General features: G+C 33.0%; 1 protein-coding gene across 1 annotated transcript; it reads right to left on the reverse strand.

The window, feature by feature from the left end:
• Positions 1 to 1631: 1631 nt before the first annotated feature.
• LOC128164780 (uncharacterized) lies at positions 1632 to 16453 on the reverse strand. Its single transcript, XM_052828770.1, has 11 exons — positions 16363 to 16453; positions 14812 to 15051; positions 14537 to 14649; positions 13537 to 13714; positions 13381 to 13446; positions 12518 to 12628; positions 9365 to 9490; positions 8812 to 8935; positions 6499 to 6597; positions 2699 to 2767; positions 1632 to 2208 (listed from the first exon to the last, which is right to left on the reverse strand). Exons 1-11 carry the CDS (start codon positions 16451 to 16453, stop codon positions 1944 to 1946), a joined length of 1482 nt encoding a protein of 493 aa, XP_052684730.1. The 3' UTR covers positions 1632 to 1943.
• Positions 16454 to 18552: the final 2099 nt, after the last annotated feature.

Raw genomic sequence — 18552 nt, forward strand, 5'->3', positions numbered from 1 at the left:
CATACATATCTGTTATGCACCCAGATTCATTGAATCTGAGGCTATTATGGATCAGATGCCTTAAAAGAGCGGTCCCCATACAATTCGCCTCAATTTAAATCAGCCAGTACCGGAATTGCATGCTTCCAGACTTACTTTTTTGCTTACTGCGTCATCAAAAAGTGGTGTATAGAGCCACCTTAATTAAACAAATAGTAAAAGTTTGAATGTTTACTTGCCAACGCGGTGCTAAAATTTGTAAAATTATAAAGACTAGATAAAATTACAAGACGAGTCTGTGTTTATTCAACTGAATGTAAACTGGAAAGTATGGAAGGGTGGATTAATTGCAGAGCTGTCATTTTGTCATTTTATTGGGAGTCGATTTTAATCAACTCTCCTATGCACTTACTCGGGCAAACCGAAAGTGAAACAGTGTTTGGACCTAAGCACAAATCATCACCGCTGACAACACTTAGTTCCTGAAAATAATCGATAAATTCAGATGCAATGTATTCTGAAGCATTGTTTTTCAAGAAAACCTATTTATTGATACCATGAAAATAGTAAGATTTTAAATGGTACAATCAGTTTAGATATTTTTTAAAGTCGTATATATTCATACGCTAGACTTCAATGTACTAGTCTCGTTCAACCAGACGCTCGGCTGTCTTCGTTAATATCCGACAAAACAGAGAGTCTCTTTTGCTTGTCGGAGATAAACGGAGACAGTCGAGCGTTTGGTTAAACAAAACTAGAGTTCAATCTTGCCTGGATCCATACAATTTCTCAGAAATACAATTACTGATACTACTTGCCATGCAAAATCACATATCGCTGATTTTAAAATAAATGATAATCGATAAAATCAACTCCCTTCTTCTTCTTCTTTCTTCTTCCAATAAAGTGCAGGACTCGTTGGAGTATCATCGCACTTCGGCTTGTGTTCGGTGTGACAACAAGTGCATGTATATACAGTGCAGGTGAGATTAAAACTGGATAAAAGTTGGTGCTCTAACGTAAACTGCATGCCAGGACCTCCTGTCGGAATTCATCCAGGGAGGTACTGTCCACTGCTCTCTGTGGCAAGTTGTTCCAGATCCTGATACTATCTGGGAAGAAGGAATGCTTATATAATAAGGTCCTAGCATACGGAATCAGGAATCTGTTTGTGTGACCTCTGGATGTAGTCATCATTGGGTGTAGCTCAGTTGTTGGAATAGCTACTAGTCCATGCACTATCCCGTCAGTACTTCAGTACTTTGATTGAAGTTTAGTTGGCTGAACGATACACCTTTATACGGTCTTTGTGGTTTTAACAATACGACACAACTGTCCTATTGCTCAAGTAAACGAGATTCTCGCATTACGACTTTCCGTTCTTTGGGACGAGAACCAACCCTGATGGCCTTTAACATGGATGATCAGTAATATTGCACTTATTCACCTGTTGTTTTGAGGTTGAACAAATATCCATTTTTTATTATATTTTTTATACCTAAATATATAATTAAAAAAATTCATTTTGTTCGAGTAAAGAAAAAAGTAAATATTCATTCGCTTTACGTTAATATCGTGTTGGCTGTATTCCCCTGATCTTAAAAAAATGATGCAATGTTTAAAAAAACCCACAACATTACTAGAGATAATTATCTATTACAAAAATAACATGGTTAGGGATAACACAAAAGAACAATTTCACATAAATCAGACAAACCATCATACACACATAAATATTTGTGTCATCGATTTGCACGGTTTAATAAACGTAAAAATAAGAAGTAACTTTAAACGATATGCTCATTTGTCGACAAAGATCTTATTTAAACATTAAGTTATTGCAAATCTGTGTTGGATCAAAATTTCTATATCAAATCAACTATGGAATTCATGAAAGCCAGTGTTCATTAGAAACCATTGCCGTTATCTCAGTAACTAAGAAACGGTATCATTATCAAGTTGCTTCACATAAGTCCGTCAGGGTTTTTCTTATTCTTTATTTGTTTGCTTCGTGGGGTTTCGTCTTCACCACTGTCACTCTTCAGAAGTGTCCGCTTGCTCTCATTGTGTCCGAAAGGTGATTGAATCGTCGAGCCCGATGCTATTTCATACCGCTCGCTCGTAGACATTAAGCTTTGATGCGCGGTATGACCCTCGTTGTTTCTAGTCAGGTCGCTGAAATAAACTTTCTGCGATACAACCGTCTGTACTGGCTCAGAAAAAGGATATCTTTAAAAAATATGAAACTATTTCAGTAGGTAATTATACTTGAACATAATTTGTAGATATTTTTTTTCTTTGGTATACGTTCTATTAACGTACAAATACAAATATTTTACTGAGTTACAGTGCTAAAATTTGAGAGTGAGTTAAGAGAGCGAGCGAGAGAGAAAGAGAGAGAGAGAGAGAAAGAGAGAGAGAGAGAATTTTCATAACTCTGAATTTTTAAAGAACCAACAGACATATTAAACAGGCTAATGTTAACTTACTCACAGGAGTTCGTCATTTGAGAGAGAGAGAGAGAGAGAGAGAGAGAGAGAGAGAGAGAGAGAGAGAGAGAGAGAGAGAGAGAGAGAGGTCTGTTGATATAATAAATACAGAATGTCAATTTTATAATTAAATTTTTAAAGAACAGACTTTAGAAATAATGTGTTTATTTTTCGTCAAACTTTGTCATCTCTTTTATTGGTACGCAGTAATAGAATATGCTATATCGTACTGGTTTGTCGTAGACCAGTAACTGCTGCTTGGTGCCACTGTTTGATCCTCATTATACCTGGTCAGGTCCCTGTAATAAATATTATGAAAACTAAAAAAATCTACCAACAATATATATCAAACAGTGTAATGTTAACTTAATCACGTCATGAGAGAGAGAGAGAGAGAAAGAGAGAGAGAGAGTGTGTGTGTGTCCGTTGATGTTATAAACGTAAGATATAATTTTAACAAGTCTTTTATTTTCAAAGGATGGACTATAGAGGTAATATGCTTTCTATCGTCATATTGTCTTCTTTTTCATTGGTACACAGTAATACAATATGATATATCGTACCGGTTGGTCGTAGACCAGTTACTGCTGTTAGGTGGCGATGTTTGATCTTTAAAAATATTTGTGGGGAGGGGGTCGTGAGATTAATATAAGATGTAAACGACTGGTGAAAGATATTGCAAAGCTAATAAGACAATTTTCCTACTCTTTTAATAAAACATATTTAAATTTCATTCATCGTAGACAACATATAACAACAACTTTTACTTCAAAATATGATAACAATTACAACTAGAACTTCAACAAAAAAAATAAAGGCTTTTCGACAGCCCCATTATTCCTTTTTTATTTAAAATGTCAAAACAATTCATTCATAATCTATTTTCAAAATATCTGAACGCCTTGGTATAACCAGTTGCTTAGATAGGAACTTATGAGTAGTGCAATGTCAAAAGAAAGATAACTCCAGAACTTAACAAGTAGCTACACTTCTCATTTCCAGAAGAATCACTTTAAAGTAAGTATTTATTCTTGGGACACAAAACTTGGTATGTTTACAGTATTTATGCTCTTTTGTCTTAGAGCAAATAATTTTGAAATATAAACAAGTTGTGATCTTTAGGCCTTTCAAACCCCTATAAGGATCATAATTGTAAGATTGTACTCTTTATTCTAAACAATAAACCGAAAAGATTTTGGAAATCGGACAAAAAATAAAAAAGTTACAGCTAAAGGGCTGTTTTGAACGTTAGCCCCTGCAGATCCCATTTTTTTCAAGTTGTGTACCCAAAACCTTTTCCGGTCTGCGCATTATGTGTGTTATTATGCTAGTGAAATATTGTAATGATTACTTGAAAACTTTTTAAGAAAACGTGGAACGCGTGGTTTGAAAATAACATTGAAACTCCCATAGACGATTTTCATTAACTCATAAAACCGGAAGTAAGCGCTATTTTTTATTGAGACTTTGAGTGTATGTTAACTACTCCTACCGTAACAATATCAAGGCGTCACTTTAACTTTCTAAGGTCATTTAAAAAATGGGTTTTTTTTATCCCCCTTTTTTTGATGTTTGGGGTCTTATATCTAAAAAACGATAAGATATAGAAAAACGTTTTTCTTGACAAATTTGTATAGCTTAACAAGATACATCCTATTCTAAAATGTGAATGCTCTCAAAAAGTAAGCAAGATATTGCGTTTCATTCAATTTTCAGTATTTTCCTTGTGAAAACCGGAAATAACGGAACCGGAAATCCAAAACTTTACATACGCGTGTCATTAACAATTGCTTTAAGACTGTTGCATACATTTTTCAATATGTCTTTCCATTTTCAAAAAATCGCTGACACAAAACCTGTCGAGAATAATAATAAAACAAGAGGCCCGTGGGCCACATCGCTCACCTGAGGAACAATAGGTATGATAAAATCAGCTTAATGGAGTCATAATACAAACAATCTGGACAATGTACAATAATACATGTAGATCCTGTATAAAAAAAATCAATTTTTCCCGCTGGATATTCTTATGTTTATAATCATTAGTCCCTTTTCTTACAGGATGATTTTATAGTCATATCACATGTTGAGTATTGCAGTCCTCAAAAAGATCCTTTAAAATTGTTTATATATGGGATATTAGGCTACATCAAACTCTGAACCTTCTTGTGAGGCCGAAGAATTGTCCTGGAGCCAAAGTCTTAACAATTATAAAGAATCATCTGGCTGATTAGTTTCTGAGAAGAAGATTTTAAAAAATTTACTCTATATATTCCTATGTAAAACTTTAACACCCCCCCCCCAAAAGGGGCCTCACCCTACCCCCAGGAATCATGTTTTCACAACTGTGAATCTACACTACCCGAGGATACTTCCACACAAGTTTCAGCTTTCCTGGCAGATTAGTTTCTGAGAAGATGTTTAAATATTTACTCTATAAATTCCTATGTAAAACTTCGACCCCCCATTGTGCCCCACCCTACCCCCAGGGATCATGATTTTCACAACTGTGAATCTACACTGCCTGAGGATGCTTCCACACAAGTTTCAGCTTTCCTGGCTGATTAGTTTCTGAGAAAAAGATTTTCAAAGATTTACTCTATATATTCCTATGTAAAACTTCGATCCCTACTGTGGCCCCACCCTACCCCCGGGGGTCATGATTTTCACAACTTTAAATTTACACTACCTGAGGATGCTTCCACACAAGTTTCAGCTTTCCTGGCTGATTAGTTTCTGAGAAGAAGATTTTTAAAGATTTACTATATATTCCAATGTAAAACTTTAACACACACCCCCCCCCCAATGTGGCCTCACCCTACTCCCAGGGATCATGATTTTCACAACTTTGGATCTGCACTACCCGAAGATGCTTCCACATAAGTTTCAGTTTTCCTGGCTGATTAGTTTCTGAGAAGAAGATTTTTAAAGATTTACTCTATATATTCCTAGTTAAAACTTCGACCACCCCATTGTGGCCCCACCCAACCCCTGGGGGTCCTGATTTTCACAACATTGAATCTTTACTACCTGAGGATACTTCCACACAAGTTTCAGCTTTCCTGGCTGATTAGTTTCTGAGAAGAAGATTTTTAAAGATTTACTCTATATATCCTATGTAAAACCTCGACCCCCCCCCCCCCCATTGTGGCCCCGCCCTACCCCCAGGGATCTTGAATTTCACAACTTTGAATTTACACTACCTGAGGATGCTTCCACACAAGTTTCAGCTTTCCTGGCTGATTAGTTTCTGAGAAGAAGATTTTTGAAAATTTCTCGAAATTTTTCATTAATTTCTAATTATCTCCCCTTGAAAACAAGTGTGGCCCTTAATTTTCACAACTTTGAATCCCCTTCGCCTAAGGATAATTTGAGGCAAGTTTGGTTGAAATTAGCCCAGTAGTTCTTGAGAAGATGTTGAAAATGTGAAAAGTTTACGGACAGACGGACAGATAGACAGACGGACAGACGGACGACAGACAAAATGTGATCAGAATAGCTCACTTGAGCTTTCAGCTCAGGTGAGCTAAAAAGACGAAAACAATAGGTCTATTCGACCGAAAGTCGAAAAGCCCTAATAAAAAAAGTTATAGTAATAATAATTTTACTGGTAATAGTGATCAATGTGATAATCATATAGTTACAAATATGGTGTTAAGGCCATATGTATATGTACTTGATACATGTATGTGTACTGGTAATTTACATCATTACATATTTAGCATAACTGTTCTCCTATCTTATGTTACATATCATCTGTAGGTATATTGCTTTATTAAGTTGTTTCATTATTGCCTCAGCTTGTTACTATCATACATTGATATTAAGCATACATTCTGATACTATTTCAAAGCGGTAAAATCTAAAAACTGTTAAATATTTGTTAATATTTGACGAATTTCTAATTGAATTATCAATTCTGTTAAGAAAAAGGTATGAGTTACACGGAAGTAAAGGATAGAAATATTTTAAGGTATGATATATATAAATCACAATGAAACGTAAGATTGGTTTCTCGAAATTGTGTTACATGATGTCTTGATGTCTGCTGGGTTGACGCCTCGTTAATTCGATCATATGAATATTCCAAGGTGAAAACATTCTAGGATGTTGCACATGTTCAGCATATCTATGATTAAAAATAAAAACACCACGATATCAATTGGCATTGAATGTGCCAACTAGTTGAACACGACTTTGCTTTTTTACACTTCTGTAACACACAAGAAAAACAAGAAAAACCCAACATAAACAGGGGTCCAGGGGCCACATCGCTTACCTGAGAAACGAAAACAATACCTGATCAAATATGATTTAAGGTATCAATTCCAATATTTTTAAATAATTCAGTGAAGTATGCTTTCTGAAAATATATTTTTAATTTTTTACGATTTTTCTTTTTTATTCTCTTTTAAAAATTAAGCCCAAATGTGGTCCTACCGTTCCCTCGGGAAACATGATTTAAACAAACTTGAATCTAAAATACTTGAAAATGCCCCCACACAAGGTTCAGCTTTTCTAACCCAATTTTTAATGATAAGAAGATTTTAAAAGAATTTTTTCAATTTATTTTTGTTGACCCCAACCTACCCTCGGGGATCATGACCTTAACAAACTTAAATCATTCCTACATAAGGATGCTTCTACAGAAGTTTCGGGTTTCAAGACGATTTTACGAAAAAATTTCAATGTAAAAATTTGATCTGTCATTGTTTTCAATTTTTTTTCCACTGGGGAACGCATATCTACACTATCAGAGGATGCTTCCACAAAACTGTCAGCTGTTACGCCCACATTGTTCTGAAAAGTATATTTAAAAAGATATTTTTTTTATTTATTCCATCCGTCTGATGTGCCACCCTACCACAGGGTATCATGATTTGAACAAACTTTAATTTAAACTATACTTAAAGATGCTTTAACATAAGTTTCAGATTTTCTGGATATTGAGAAGAGGTTTTTCAAGTTTTTTTTATATTTAAATCTATGTTAAAATATAATCTAATTTTTCTGGCATAAACTTACTCCTGGGGATCATGATTTGAGCAAACTCTCAATCTACACTACCAGATAATGTTCCACACATGTTTCTGCTTTTCTAGCTAATTGGTTTTTAGAAAGAAGATTTCAATCTTTGTTTTATTCCGATGAAAGAAGAATGTACGGTTTCTTTCAATATTTGCCCAAAGTTCAAAGGATGTTTAAATTTCATGAAAATGCACATATACCACCTTGAACACCTGTGTATGTAAAGTACCAAGTTATACACTTTTATCCTGTTTTCAAGAAAAGAATAATGACTTCATCCTTTTGTCATATTTCTTAAAATGCAGTCACAAAATAGTTTTCTAAAGAGAAAAATGTGCCCGGAGCCGTGGCCCACAACGAAATTAATATATTTTATGTAATATAACATGATCAAGTTATAACGTAAATTTTATTGTGGGCGACGGCTGCAGATATAGTTTTAAGTTTTAAGAAAATTAGGGGAAAATCACTATTTATGACATCACAATTACCCTTGTGAAAGTCTAATCGGGTAACATTATATATTCTTAAAAAGGCCGACTTTAGGTTTCATTGCGCATGTTTTTGTGCATTCTAGTTTAATACAGTGGATTTATACTTCTTATGAAATTTTTTCGATATCATTTATAAAATTGAACACAATACACAAAGTACAAATAATATTTTGTAGAATTTTTTTTAAGGAAATTATTATTTTTAAAACGACATTTCCGTTGATTTGAACATATTTTATTGTGTATTTACACAAGAGGATTTGAAACAAGCTCTTACAACTTTTCCTCTCCTAAAATCGTTATCCTACTATCATTTTGAATTGTGTGATTTGCTAGTAGTACGAGTTTCGTTATATTTGCTAATTCACTAGAGAATAGGTGAAATTATTGTTTACAAGAACACAGGGCATATATTTACTAGAGTGATATTTTTTATATGCTGAGTGTGATTTCTTTGTTTATTCATAGCATCAAAATTTATGTATTTTTTCTTTGTATTTCCAGTTAATCACATCAAGTCACATCACATCATGTCATAAATCAGCATACTAACTTTTCAATTATTGAATAAAGATATGCATTAGCAACAAGTTGCCTCTTCATTGATGGTAGTCAGTACATAGTCGGATTAAAAAATTTAATTAAGAAAACTCTCAAAATACCAAATCATTACAAGGCGTAATAGAGAGTCAGAAAGTAATTCCAGATAGCATGCTGAATTTCAAGGTATCATAAAGAACTAAGATATTCCCCATCTTATAAGAAAAATAACATTTAAAAAAATTGCACACAAAACGCGGTAAATATATAAAGAATCCTACCTTTGTGTTTGCATATAAACACGGTGACGTCCTCGTTTAAATAGTGCTGCAATTGTAAATACTACTAATCCTAGTATAAGAATAGGAAATAATATGCCAAACGGAAATTCCAAGGAGGAGATACCTATGAAGAAAGATACATAACATCCCATTATGCCATCAACAATATTATACAAAAATTAATATGGTAAAACTTTCTCATGTTGTTTTAAAATTATAGAACGCATGTTTTCTTTGAAAGAGTAAGCATATTGACTTTTTTATGACACAATACGTAAAATTTTTCTGTTTTTATTATCATGAGAAAAATTTTTAAAATGTTCAACTAAATTGCCAACAAAAAAATATAAAAGCTACAAGTTCGTCCGACAGGCGTTTTGCAATTTACACGTTTATGTTCATCCATATACATAAGTGTAGATATTCTTTATTATAAAAAATGATTACGTAATGCACATAATTGTCCTTTTTACGTGTACACGTAGGCCTTCACGTTAGTCTGTTTAATCTCTTTAATATGTCACTACTAGTAAGCATGAAACAATAATTTTACCATATGTTTTTCGACAAATGGCGGAGAGTCTGTCATCACATGGTCTTAAAACAATGTCATATTTCTTCTTATTCATTGTTTCCCTCACACTGACACATGCAGTTTCTTTCCGATTAGAGTCAGTTTCTGAATAAAAAAATAAATAGATATCCTATTTAACAAGTCCAAGTGCAGAACGAGAAGAGAGGTGTAGGTCCCTGTTTGTAGGTGTGTAAAATTTCCCACTTTCAAATTTGATGGTTTGACTATATGCAATATCTGCATAATTTTTGTGATCGGCTTCGGCCGATCACTGTTGTGTCCATATGAGGCATCCGGCAAATGCTTCCACGTGCACACACATTCCGCTTGCATAAGTAGTTCTTTTAAAAACTTTTAAAAGTTTGGTTTAGTATTTATATAACATTTTACTCAGTTTTATTTCAATTCATTTACCTTAAGAGATGCAAACATACATAAAATACAGTTCGACCTGTTAATTCAAGAATGCACATTTTGTCTCACGCGTAAGAATTTCGATCGAAAAATTCATTCAGTAATGCAGTTGACCTCGATGAACTGACGTCAATCATAAGAAGATGCTCCATGAACTGACCTCGATCTATTGATGTTGCATAACATACATGTAGTAGCTAGGAAGACGGCTTGATTTAAAAACAAGGTTACGTTATAATGCGACCTCAATAGCAAGTTATGATGACATTCAATGTTTTTCAGTCGCATTAAATTATTTTAATACAACTCTTTCTTTGTATACGTGTTAATACTCTTTGAGGAGCCCTACTCAGTATTCTGAAGAAGAAGAAGATACATTAACATTTAATAATTACGTTAAAAATATAAAACTAGACAAGGAGTTTACGAACGGCTTTCCCCAAATTTATTTCAAAATTAAATTTGTTGACGGTTTATAATGATGAAATTATGGTGTACAGATTCAAAAAAATATTCTATATTTTGTAAATATACAGTACTTTTTAAATTATTTTACATCAAACTGATCATGTTGATTGCTTCTAGCTATCAATATATCATTATTGATGATCATTCCTTTAAAAAGAATACTTGTTTCCTTTTAATTTAGTTCAAAGTGTCATATTGTTTATCTCCTACCAACTCATATACTAACCTGCTTACTGTATATATGCAAGCACAATTATCTTAAAATTGGATCGATATGACAGTAAAGTATGCCTATTGCTAGTATAAATACTAGTATTTATATAATCTCTATATACAAAAAAAAAATAATAAAAACAGATCATATGCCAATGAGGCAGGTATCGCAGTCTATAATGAAATAGCTAGTACACGCAATACAGATGTTTGATCCACCTCTAAATTTATCGCGGGAGATATAGCGTGAGCGTACTGTGACGTCATCCATGATATTTTTTTCTTTGTTTACGTATCTCGATTCAATATAAAGGTATGGAAGTATGTAATAAATCTCCTGGGTCTCGCCAAAGCTTTTGCGGTACTCAAACCTCAAGTCACCGTAAATCACGAGTTAAATGTCGGCCATTTTTGGCATAGCATCACGTGTAAAAACATTAGAGAGCATTATGGGACGTAGACAAAAAATTTTGTTTGATGAATCTGTAGGTTTAGCTCGTTCTTTTTCCCGCGCACGCTGGTTCTTAGAACTCGCATTGCTATTATATAAGAAATAAACAACGTTTTTTCGTGAACATGGCGTTATGAATAGCAATTGCTCTGCTGGCATATTCCATGATGCGCGCTAGCAAATCATGGAAAATATGCCAGCGGAGCAGTTGCTATTCATAATGCTATGTTCACTAAATAATCGTTGTTTATTACTTATATTTGCATTTTACCACTCGAAAATACCCTGCATTAACCTAAACCTTGACATTTACGTTATAGCTGTTCCATCAAAAATAAACGTTCAGACTGTAATGTATTTTTTTACTCCACATAGATTTGTTAACAAAATCAATGATATGTTATAACAGTAATTCCTTTAAAATGTTAATATAAGACATGTTTTAAATACATCAATTTTAGGGAGTTGGAGAAAAACACATGATGTATCGTATAGTGGTTTAACGAGGCCGAGTACAGAACGAGTACGCACGCTTTAGCGCAGCGTTTCATTTGTATTATGCAATAATAAATAACATTTGTAATCGATTTAAATTAAATATGATTAAAACTAAAATACCTTGTACTTTATTTTAAACTTCAGATAATTTATATTAAACACCACATATTTTTTTTATTAGAAATATTCACTATATATATGTTTAAAAATGAATATAGAATTGTGAAGAATTCACTTCCTGAAGGTCTTTGGGGCAATTGCGCATACACACAGAGCAATTGCAATTATAGAGAAATGATTGCACTCCTCGATATGGGCTTACAGTGGGAAAGAACAATGGGTATGCAAATTTTTTTGTGGAGTAAACATAAATGTCTCAAAGTATTAGCATTTTTGGGCTCGGGTCGAAAACGTGAAGAAGGTTCATCAAACCTGGCCCTCTGTCACGTTTTCTTAACCCGCCTAAATATAGCTTAATTCATATATTTCAAGACAGTAACCATGTATTTAATATGTGATGTTATACATTTATTTAAAACTTAAATGTGTCTGCATGAATGTTTTAATAATGCTATAAAGATCACCATTTCCGTCTTTGTGAAATAAAAAGATAGCCATTATCTGGAAAACTGGGAAATCGGGCATACAAAAAACAACTTTGATAAGACCCCTGGAACAAACCAGGAGGTAAATAAAGGTTTTTATATTTGACCATTTGAAGCCTTTAAGCAATAACTTTAATATGTAGAACAGAAAAAGAAATCCCTAGGGCAGAAGTTTAAAAAAATGTGCAAAATTGATACATTTGATACATTTAAAGTAAAATCCCATAGGGTCCTATATTGATTAACAAACTTTGAGATGACCGCTTAAACAAACGGTGTGGTAAATGTTTTATTTTATTTTATCTTAAAATAATTATATCAGTAGAAGTTCATGTAAAAATAAATCAATAAAAAATATAGGGCAGAACAAATTAGACCCGGCTTCTTTAGACAACCAAATCGAAAAAAAACTGAATAGTTTTTCTTTTATCTTTATATACATACTTGAAAGGCATCATTGTAGTGCCGTGGGTATCCCCTTACCTTCAGCCCACCTGATAATTCGCCGGCGTACAAAGGGGGTGCACTGTAAAGACCCGTTATTCGATGTCAACCCCCCAATGATGGCCTCGGTCCATGTGCGCATGGAACTGTCTAAGAAAATCAAATTGTTAGTAAATTTGACGCTAGATTTCCTATGGCGTGTGTATAAAAAAAAATATAGCGGGGTGTATATAATTTTTAAAAAAGATTATTCATATAATGCGAGATCTGATTGGTTAACAAGACGAATGTAAATTTCCGTACAACCTTCAGGAGCTGGGTGTAAATACTTCTTGTTTACATCTTTGGTCAAAATAATGTAAAGGTAAATGAAGAAAATGAATAAATAAATTGTCAAAATCCCTATTTCTTAATATTTTAGCCAATGGTTTTCAGCACAATTTAAATTTATATTAATTTTTGGTTCATTGTATCAAACCTATTTTACTGGTAAAACAATAAAATTTTAAAATTTGTATAACATAGGAAATAAATTCGTTATCTAGGTCAAACCAAAGGTTTCTAAAAAACCTCGTTTGTACATTCCACAATCCTGACAATTAATTATGATATGATCTGTCTCAAGTTTCTGCTTCCAGTACTCTTGTGTTTTCTTGATAAATACACACACTTGTCAGAGAAAAACAATCGAAATCAATACATGACAAGCGTGTTAAATGCAAAATCCCAATAGACGTTTTTAAGTTTCTTGAAACCTGCGATAGAGGAAAGTTTCATAACATATTTTTTTTTTTACTTTTTCGTTTTACTGAATGAATGTAGTTTCATATTGTACGTATTTTAATGCTTTTGGAGTCTTTTATTTTCTGAAATTGTTGATCAAATTAAACCGTATGTTGTACCTGTTGAGTAACATGGGTGGGAGCTGTACCCAGTACTAGTGTTCATCAGACATCCGTCAGAATTGTCTATAATAAATACCTTACACCATGAGGAACCAATTAAATTTATTCATATAGCAAAGTAAATATAGATTAAAGCAAAAATAAATTCAAAACCTTTTATTTTGAGGGTGCCGTCAACAATATCGTACATCGCAAGGGGATAATTTATGTCAAAATATCCCTGCGCACTGCGTTTCATGACGTCAGTGTAATCGATAGTATACGTCGTTAGTTCACATGTTTCATTTAGTTGCCTATCTTTCAACTTCCAGGAACAGAAGCAACGCGTATTCTATAAAAAAGAATTGATTATTACTTAACATAAAATGATGTTGAATCAACTATTGTTCATTTATTTGAAAGGAGAGAACATTTTGAATCATTATAAAAGAAATCAACTATCCTTTTAGTTTACTGATTTATTTCATGGAGAATTTTTTATTTTCTGAAAGTTTCTTTAAGTAATAAACAGTAATTTAAAAAGGTCACCGAAATATGTAGTTGATTGGTCACGTGATCAAATCCTGTCAAGCCCAAAGGGCTTCTCAGTAAATTTGAGCACGTTCCAACCAACTTCATATACCGTTGAACTATTTAACATTGCTGTTCATTACTAACTAGAATATTTACGTTTGAGAAAGACAAATCGTTCAGAACTGTTAAAATTACCATTTTTGTATCTTTACAATAATCTAAGCGACAAGCAATAAGCGCGTGCTATGATCATTGTGACGTCATGAAAAGGTTCATACAGAATTGAACGTTTTCGTTAATCCATGGGTTCATATCGGGAAACATATTTGCATATGTAAATATTGAGGGATTAACGTTATTTCATGATAACATGATTTTTATTATAAAAATGGCTTTCTATTTATATGTTCTGTCAAACTACTTGGCTATGAAAATTGTCTACCAACATTCTAGTTTAACACGCATATTCACTTTTTCTATAGTCAAAAATTTTACAATATGTGTTTTATCGCTTTAAGAAGCCTGGATGTTCAATTAACGCATTACCCATCATATCAACATTAAAAGTCACGTGTACTTAGCTGTATCAAACCTCAGTTATCTTATACATGCGATGAAAATAACCATTTGATGTACTTACACTGACTCCAAATTTGCTCTTACACTGTAAGTAACAATCAGCTACCGGACCAATGACAGAAGAGCGGCTTTTGAACAAAGAACCAAAATATTCCGATGAATAAACGTAGCATCCTGAAAACGTAAGGGAGATAAAACTGATTAGTCATAACAATTGATACACCGATTAACGCCACAAACATCAAGTACATTGTACATGAGTGTCATAGTTCTCTCTCTCTCTCTCTCTCTCTCTCTCTCTCTCATAATGGACGTTTCATTTCTTGTTGTATTTACCCAAGAACTTTAACCACGGAGTATAGGTGGCCGTGGCTCCTACCCAGTGAAGACTGTCATCCATATTTACTGGATGTGGAATATCTTGGAAGCTGTCTATATAATTGGGAGCCTTGTCGGAGCCATACAGGGTACAATACCGAGAAGCATTCTTCCATGTCCTTTTGGTCTGTTCTATGAAAATATCTAAGAGAGAACTCCATTTATATTTTATTCCTTTTAGATTTTTGTGAATTGAAACTATTAATTAAACTAAGATTTGTTGTAGCACATTTAGTAAAAGGTGATAAGGTTCATTACATTTAAACCATATATCGCAATAAAAAGCAGGACAATATCAATATAATTTATTTAATTAGATTGATATATATGTGCTGTAAAGTGTTAAACTGGTATCTAAAGGAGCTTCAGAATATTACTGTACAAGATTGCTTCACTTATGACAAATGAATGTCTTTTAACATTAATGAAAATTATGGTAGCATATCTCTGCCCCTTGTGTGCAAGTTTTTTTTCTATCACATATGGCGATATGCAAGTAAGTTTTGTCATAATGCAATATAACTATGTTGACATGCAAAAAAAATTGCAATCCTACAAAAATTATAAAAAAAATCCCAAAATTAATCTCAAATATGGCCCATATGTAACATGCAGGATGCTCGATGCTATTTATGTATGTCGATATGCAACTAATTTATGTTAACATGTAAGAAAAATATGCTGACACGCAATTTATTTCTGTCACCATTCAACTTAGTTATGTTCACATGCTACTTATTTATGCCAACATGCAGCTTAGGTATGCTGACATGCGAGATAAATATGCCGGGATATAACTGAGTTATGTTGACATGCAAAACTCTTGGAATTTTGATATAAGAAATAAAAAACCAAGATGACAAGTATTCTAATATTATGTTAATTACTTAAACTACGATAAGAATAAAAAAAAAGTTTTGATTATATTGAAATTTATATCATTCTTATTTGAATAAACATATTTGGATTGTGCAGTAAGCATAACCTATATCAACTTTGTCCTCAACTAATATGTCAAGGGTAATACTAATAAGTAAAGACCCCTCGTATAAGGTTGTTTACCATAATGGTAATACTAATAAGTAAAGACCCCTCGTATAAGGTGGTTTACCATAATGGTAATACTAATAAGTAAAGACCCCTCGTATAAGGTGATTTACCATAATGGTAATACTAATAAGTAAAGACCTCTCGTATAAGGTGGTTTACCATAATGGTAATACTAATAAGTAAAGACCCCTCGTATAAGGTGGTTTACCATAATGGTAATACTAATAAGTAAAGACCCTTCGTATAAGGTGGTTTACCATAATGGTAATACTTATAAGTAAAGACCTCTCGTATAAGGTGATTTACCAAAATGGTAATACTAATAAGTAAAGACCTCTCGTATAAGGTTATTTACCTTAATGGTAATACTAATAAGTAAAGACCTCTCGTATAAGGTGATTTACCATAATGGTAATACTACATGTAATAAGTAAAGACCCCTCGTATAAGGTGATTTACCATTACTGCTCAATCCATAAGTAAGATGATGCTGTTGGTACAGAAAAATGAGCAGTAATACAACACATTCCCCCAGTTTTCCTAAATCCATCATAGCAAGGTATTGAAGTATCCGTCTGTGATTAAAAAAATCAAAGAGTTTTTTCTTTATCAACATCAAATTATACACACATTAGCCGATAAAAATTATGTTTGGGATACTTATTTGATACTTATTTGTCCGTGTTTAATTTTTTACATTTACAACCTAAGTACAACCCTAAGTGTGTCTCTGGAATTAAAATTTTAATTTATTTGAGTGAATTTACGGTAGTACATCCATCCATAGCTATCATATTTTATATCTAATAGATTGGAAGTTTGATAACTAAATTTGATTACTACTGATTTAAATGGGTTTATTAATTAATAAAGTTTTAATTTTAAAATTTTTAAAAGTTTTGAATAAGTGCTGTTGGTTAATTTAGCACTTTTATGTCTTGTGATGGTATTAAACATACCATCAAAATTCAAGGACTTTTTAACACGGAAAAGATTTTCTGAGCGGAGGATTTGTTTGTTAACGAATTCAAAGTGTAAACGAACGTTACCACGGCCAGTTCTTTCTCAGACATACCTGTTTGTTATAATTTAACGCGTAACTAAAATCCGTAAAAATCACATTAGTAAAAATTGTCCGTTATACCCGTTCGCTTTTGTATTTTTTTTTGCAGCAGTTTTGGTTAGTTTTTGGCTCAGCAATGTTTACTTTGCACAAGATGGCCACATACAACAATTAAATGAAATGTAAAGGAAGTATATGTCAAGTGATTTGACTATAAATCGTTAAAGCTAGGCATCATTAATGGGCATTCAATTCATACGGCTATTGTATCTTTTAAACAAAGTGCACTTATCTAACAATAGTGGTTAGAAGAAACTAAACAATTTTATTTATTTATCCTCAAAAGTTTTATATAAATTATGTCAAATTCAATTTTATCGTTAATCGCAATTTTTTAAGAATACTTTCTCGGCAAGTTATACTTGGGTATATCCGTCTAAATATTTTTAGAATCGGTAGGACAACAAAGTAGTGCCTTTAAGCAAAATAGTCCCTATACTTGCAGGGTGTATATACATTTATTGGGACATTTTAAATCAGAATGCCTGACACATGTCAGAAAAGAGGATTTTCAATTTTAAAAACAAGTGTCAAAATTAAATTATCATTTGAAAAAAAAATTGAAATTGTTTGATGTACACCCTTTCCAAAACTGAGAAATTCCCTACTTTTACTTTCATTTTCAGAGTTTTTCAATATAGACGCATTTTGCCAAAAAAAGAATCTGACTTCAAACCACGAAATTTTAACAGGAAAGAGACAATTTTATGAGCTTTCATTCAAGAGGTCCCTCGTTGCTGAACGAAAATTAGGGCCGGAGCTATGAACCCTAACGTTAACATTATCGCCTATGGAAAATGCATTTGTGGACTATACCCACGTATGAATAGTTAATTTTGCGAAATTTAATCCTCAGAATCTGTTTAAGATTATGACCTTAAACTCATATCTGACTCTAACTTATATATCTGCTGGGCCCTAGAACGACCCCTCACGTTCATTTTAACCTCATTACAACTGTAATTAACTTATATTAATATATCTATATCATTAATACCGAGCGCAGCGAGAGGCGGGCCAACCCCGCCTCGCGAAGCGAGTATTAATGGTAACACGTATATATAAAAAATCATTGAAAAATGAAAGTTGAATCAGTGGTACTAAGGCCAAAAGAAATTTCTTTCAGCCATGGGCGCCGCCATATCGGCAGTCATGTTGTTTTTAAAAAGTTAATTCGATCATTATTGGACCGGTACTTATCGATGTTTGTTGCCCCTAAACTCGATTAAAATGTTCCAGTATTTAAATAGAAGGTAATTTGAATCAAAAGAAATAAAAGTGGACACGGGATAAGTTTCAATGGTGCTTCAGTCAAGAAACACGACTAGTTCAATGTATGTCTTACCAAATTATCGAATGGAAAATAAAAACATTAATATCAAGGAACTGGTCTTTTAGATACTGAATAAAGTATTCAATTTTATTACCTCGGCATTTATATGAATTAAATTGATAAACAATGAAAGAAGAAATTAAAAGAAGTTCGGAATAACGTAACTCTCTTCGGCTATTTCCGAAGACAAAAC

The sequence above is a fragment of the Crassostrea angulata genome, chromosome 10 (assembly GCF_025612915.1).
Source record: "Crassostrea angulata isolate pt1a10 chromosome 10, ASM2561291v2, whole genome shotgun sequence".
Taxonomy (NCBI): domain Eukaryota; kingdom Metazoa; phylum Mollusca; class Bivalvia; order Ostreida; family Ostreidae; genus Magallana; species Magallana angulata.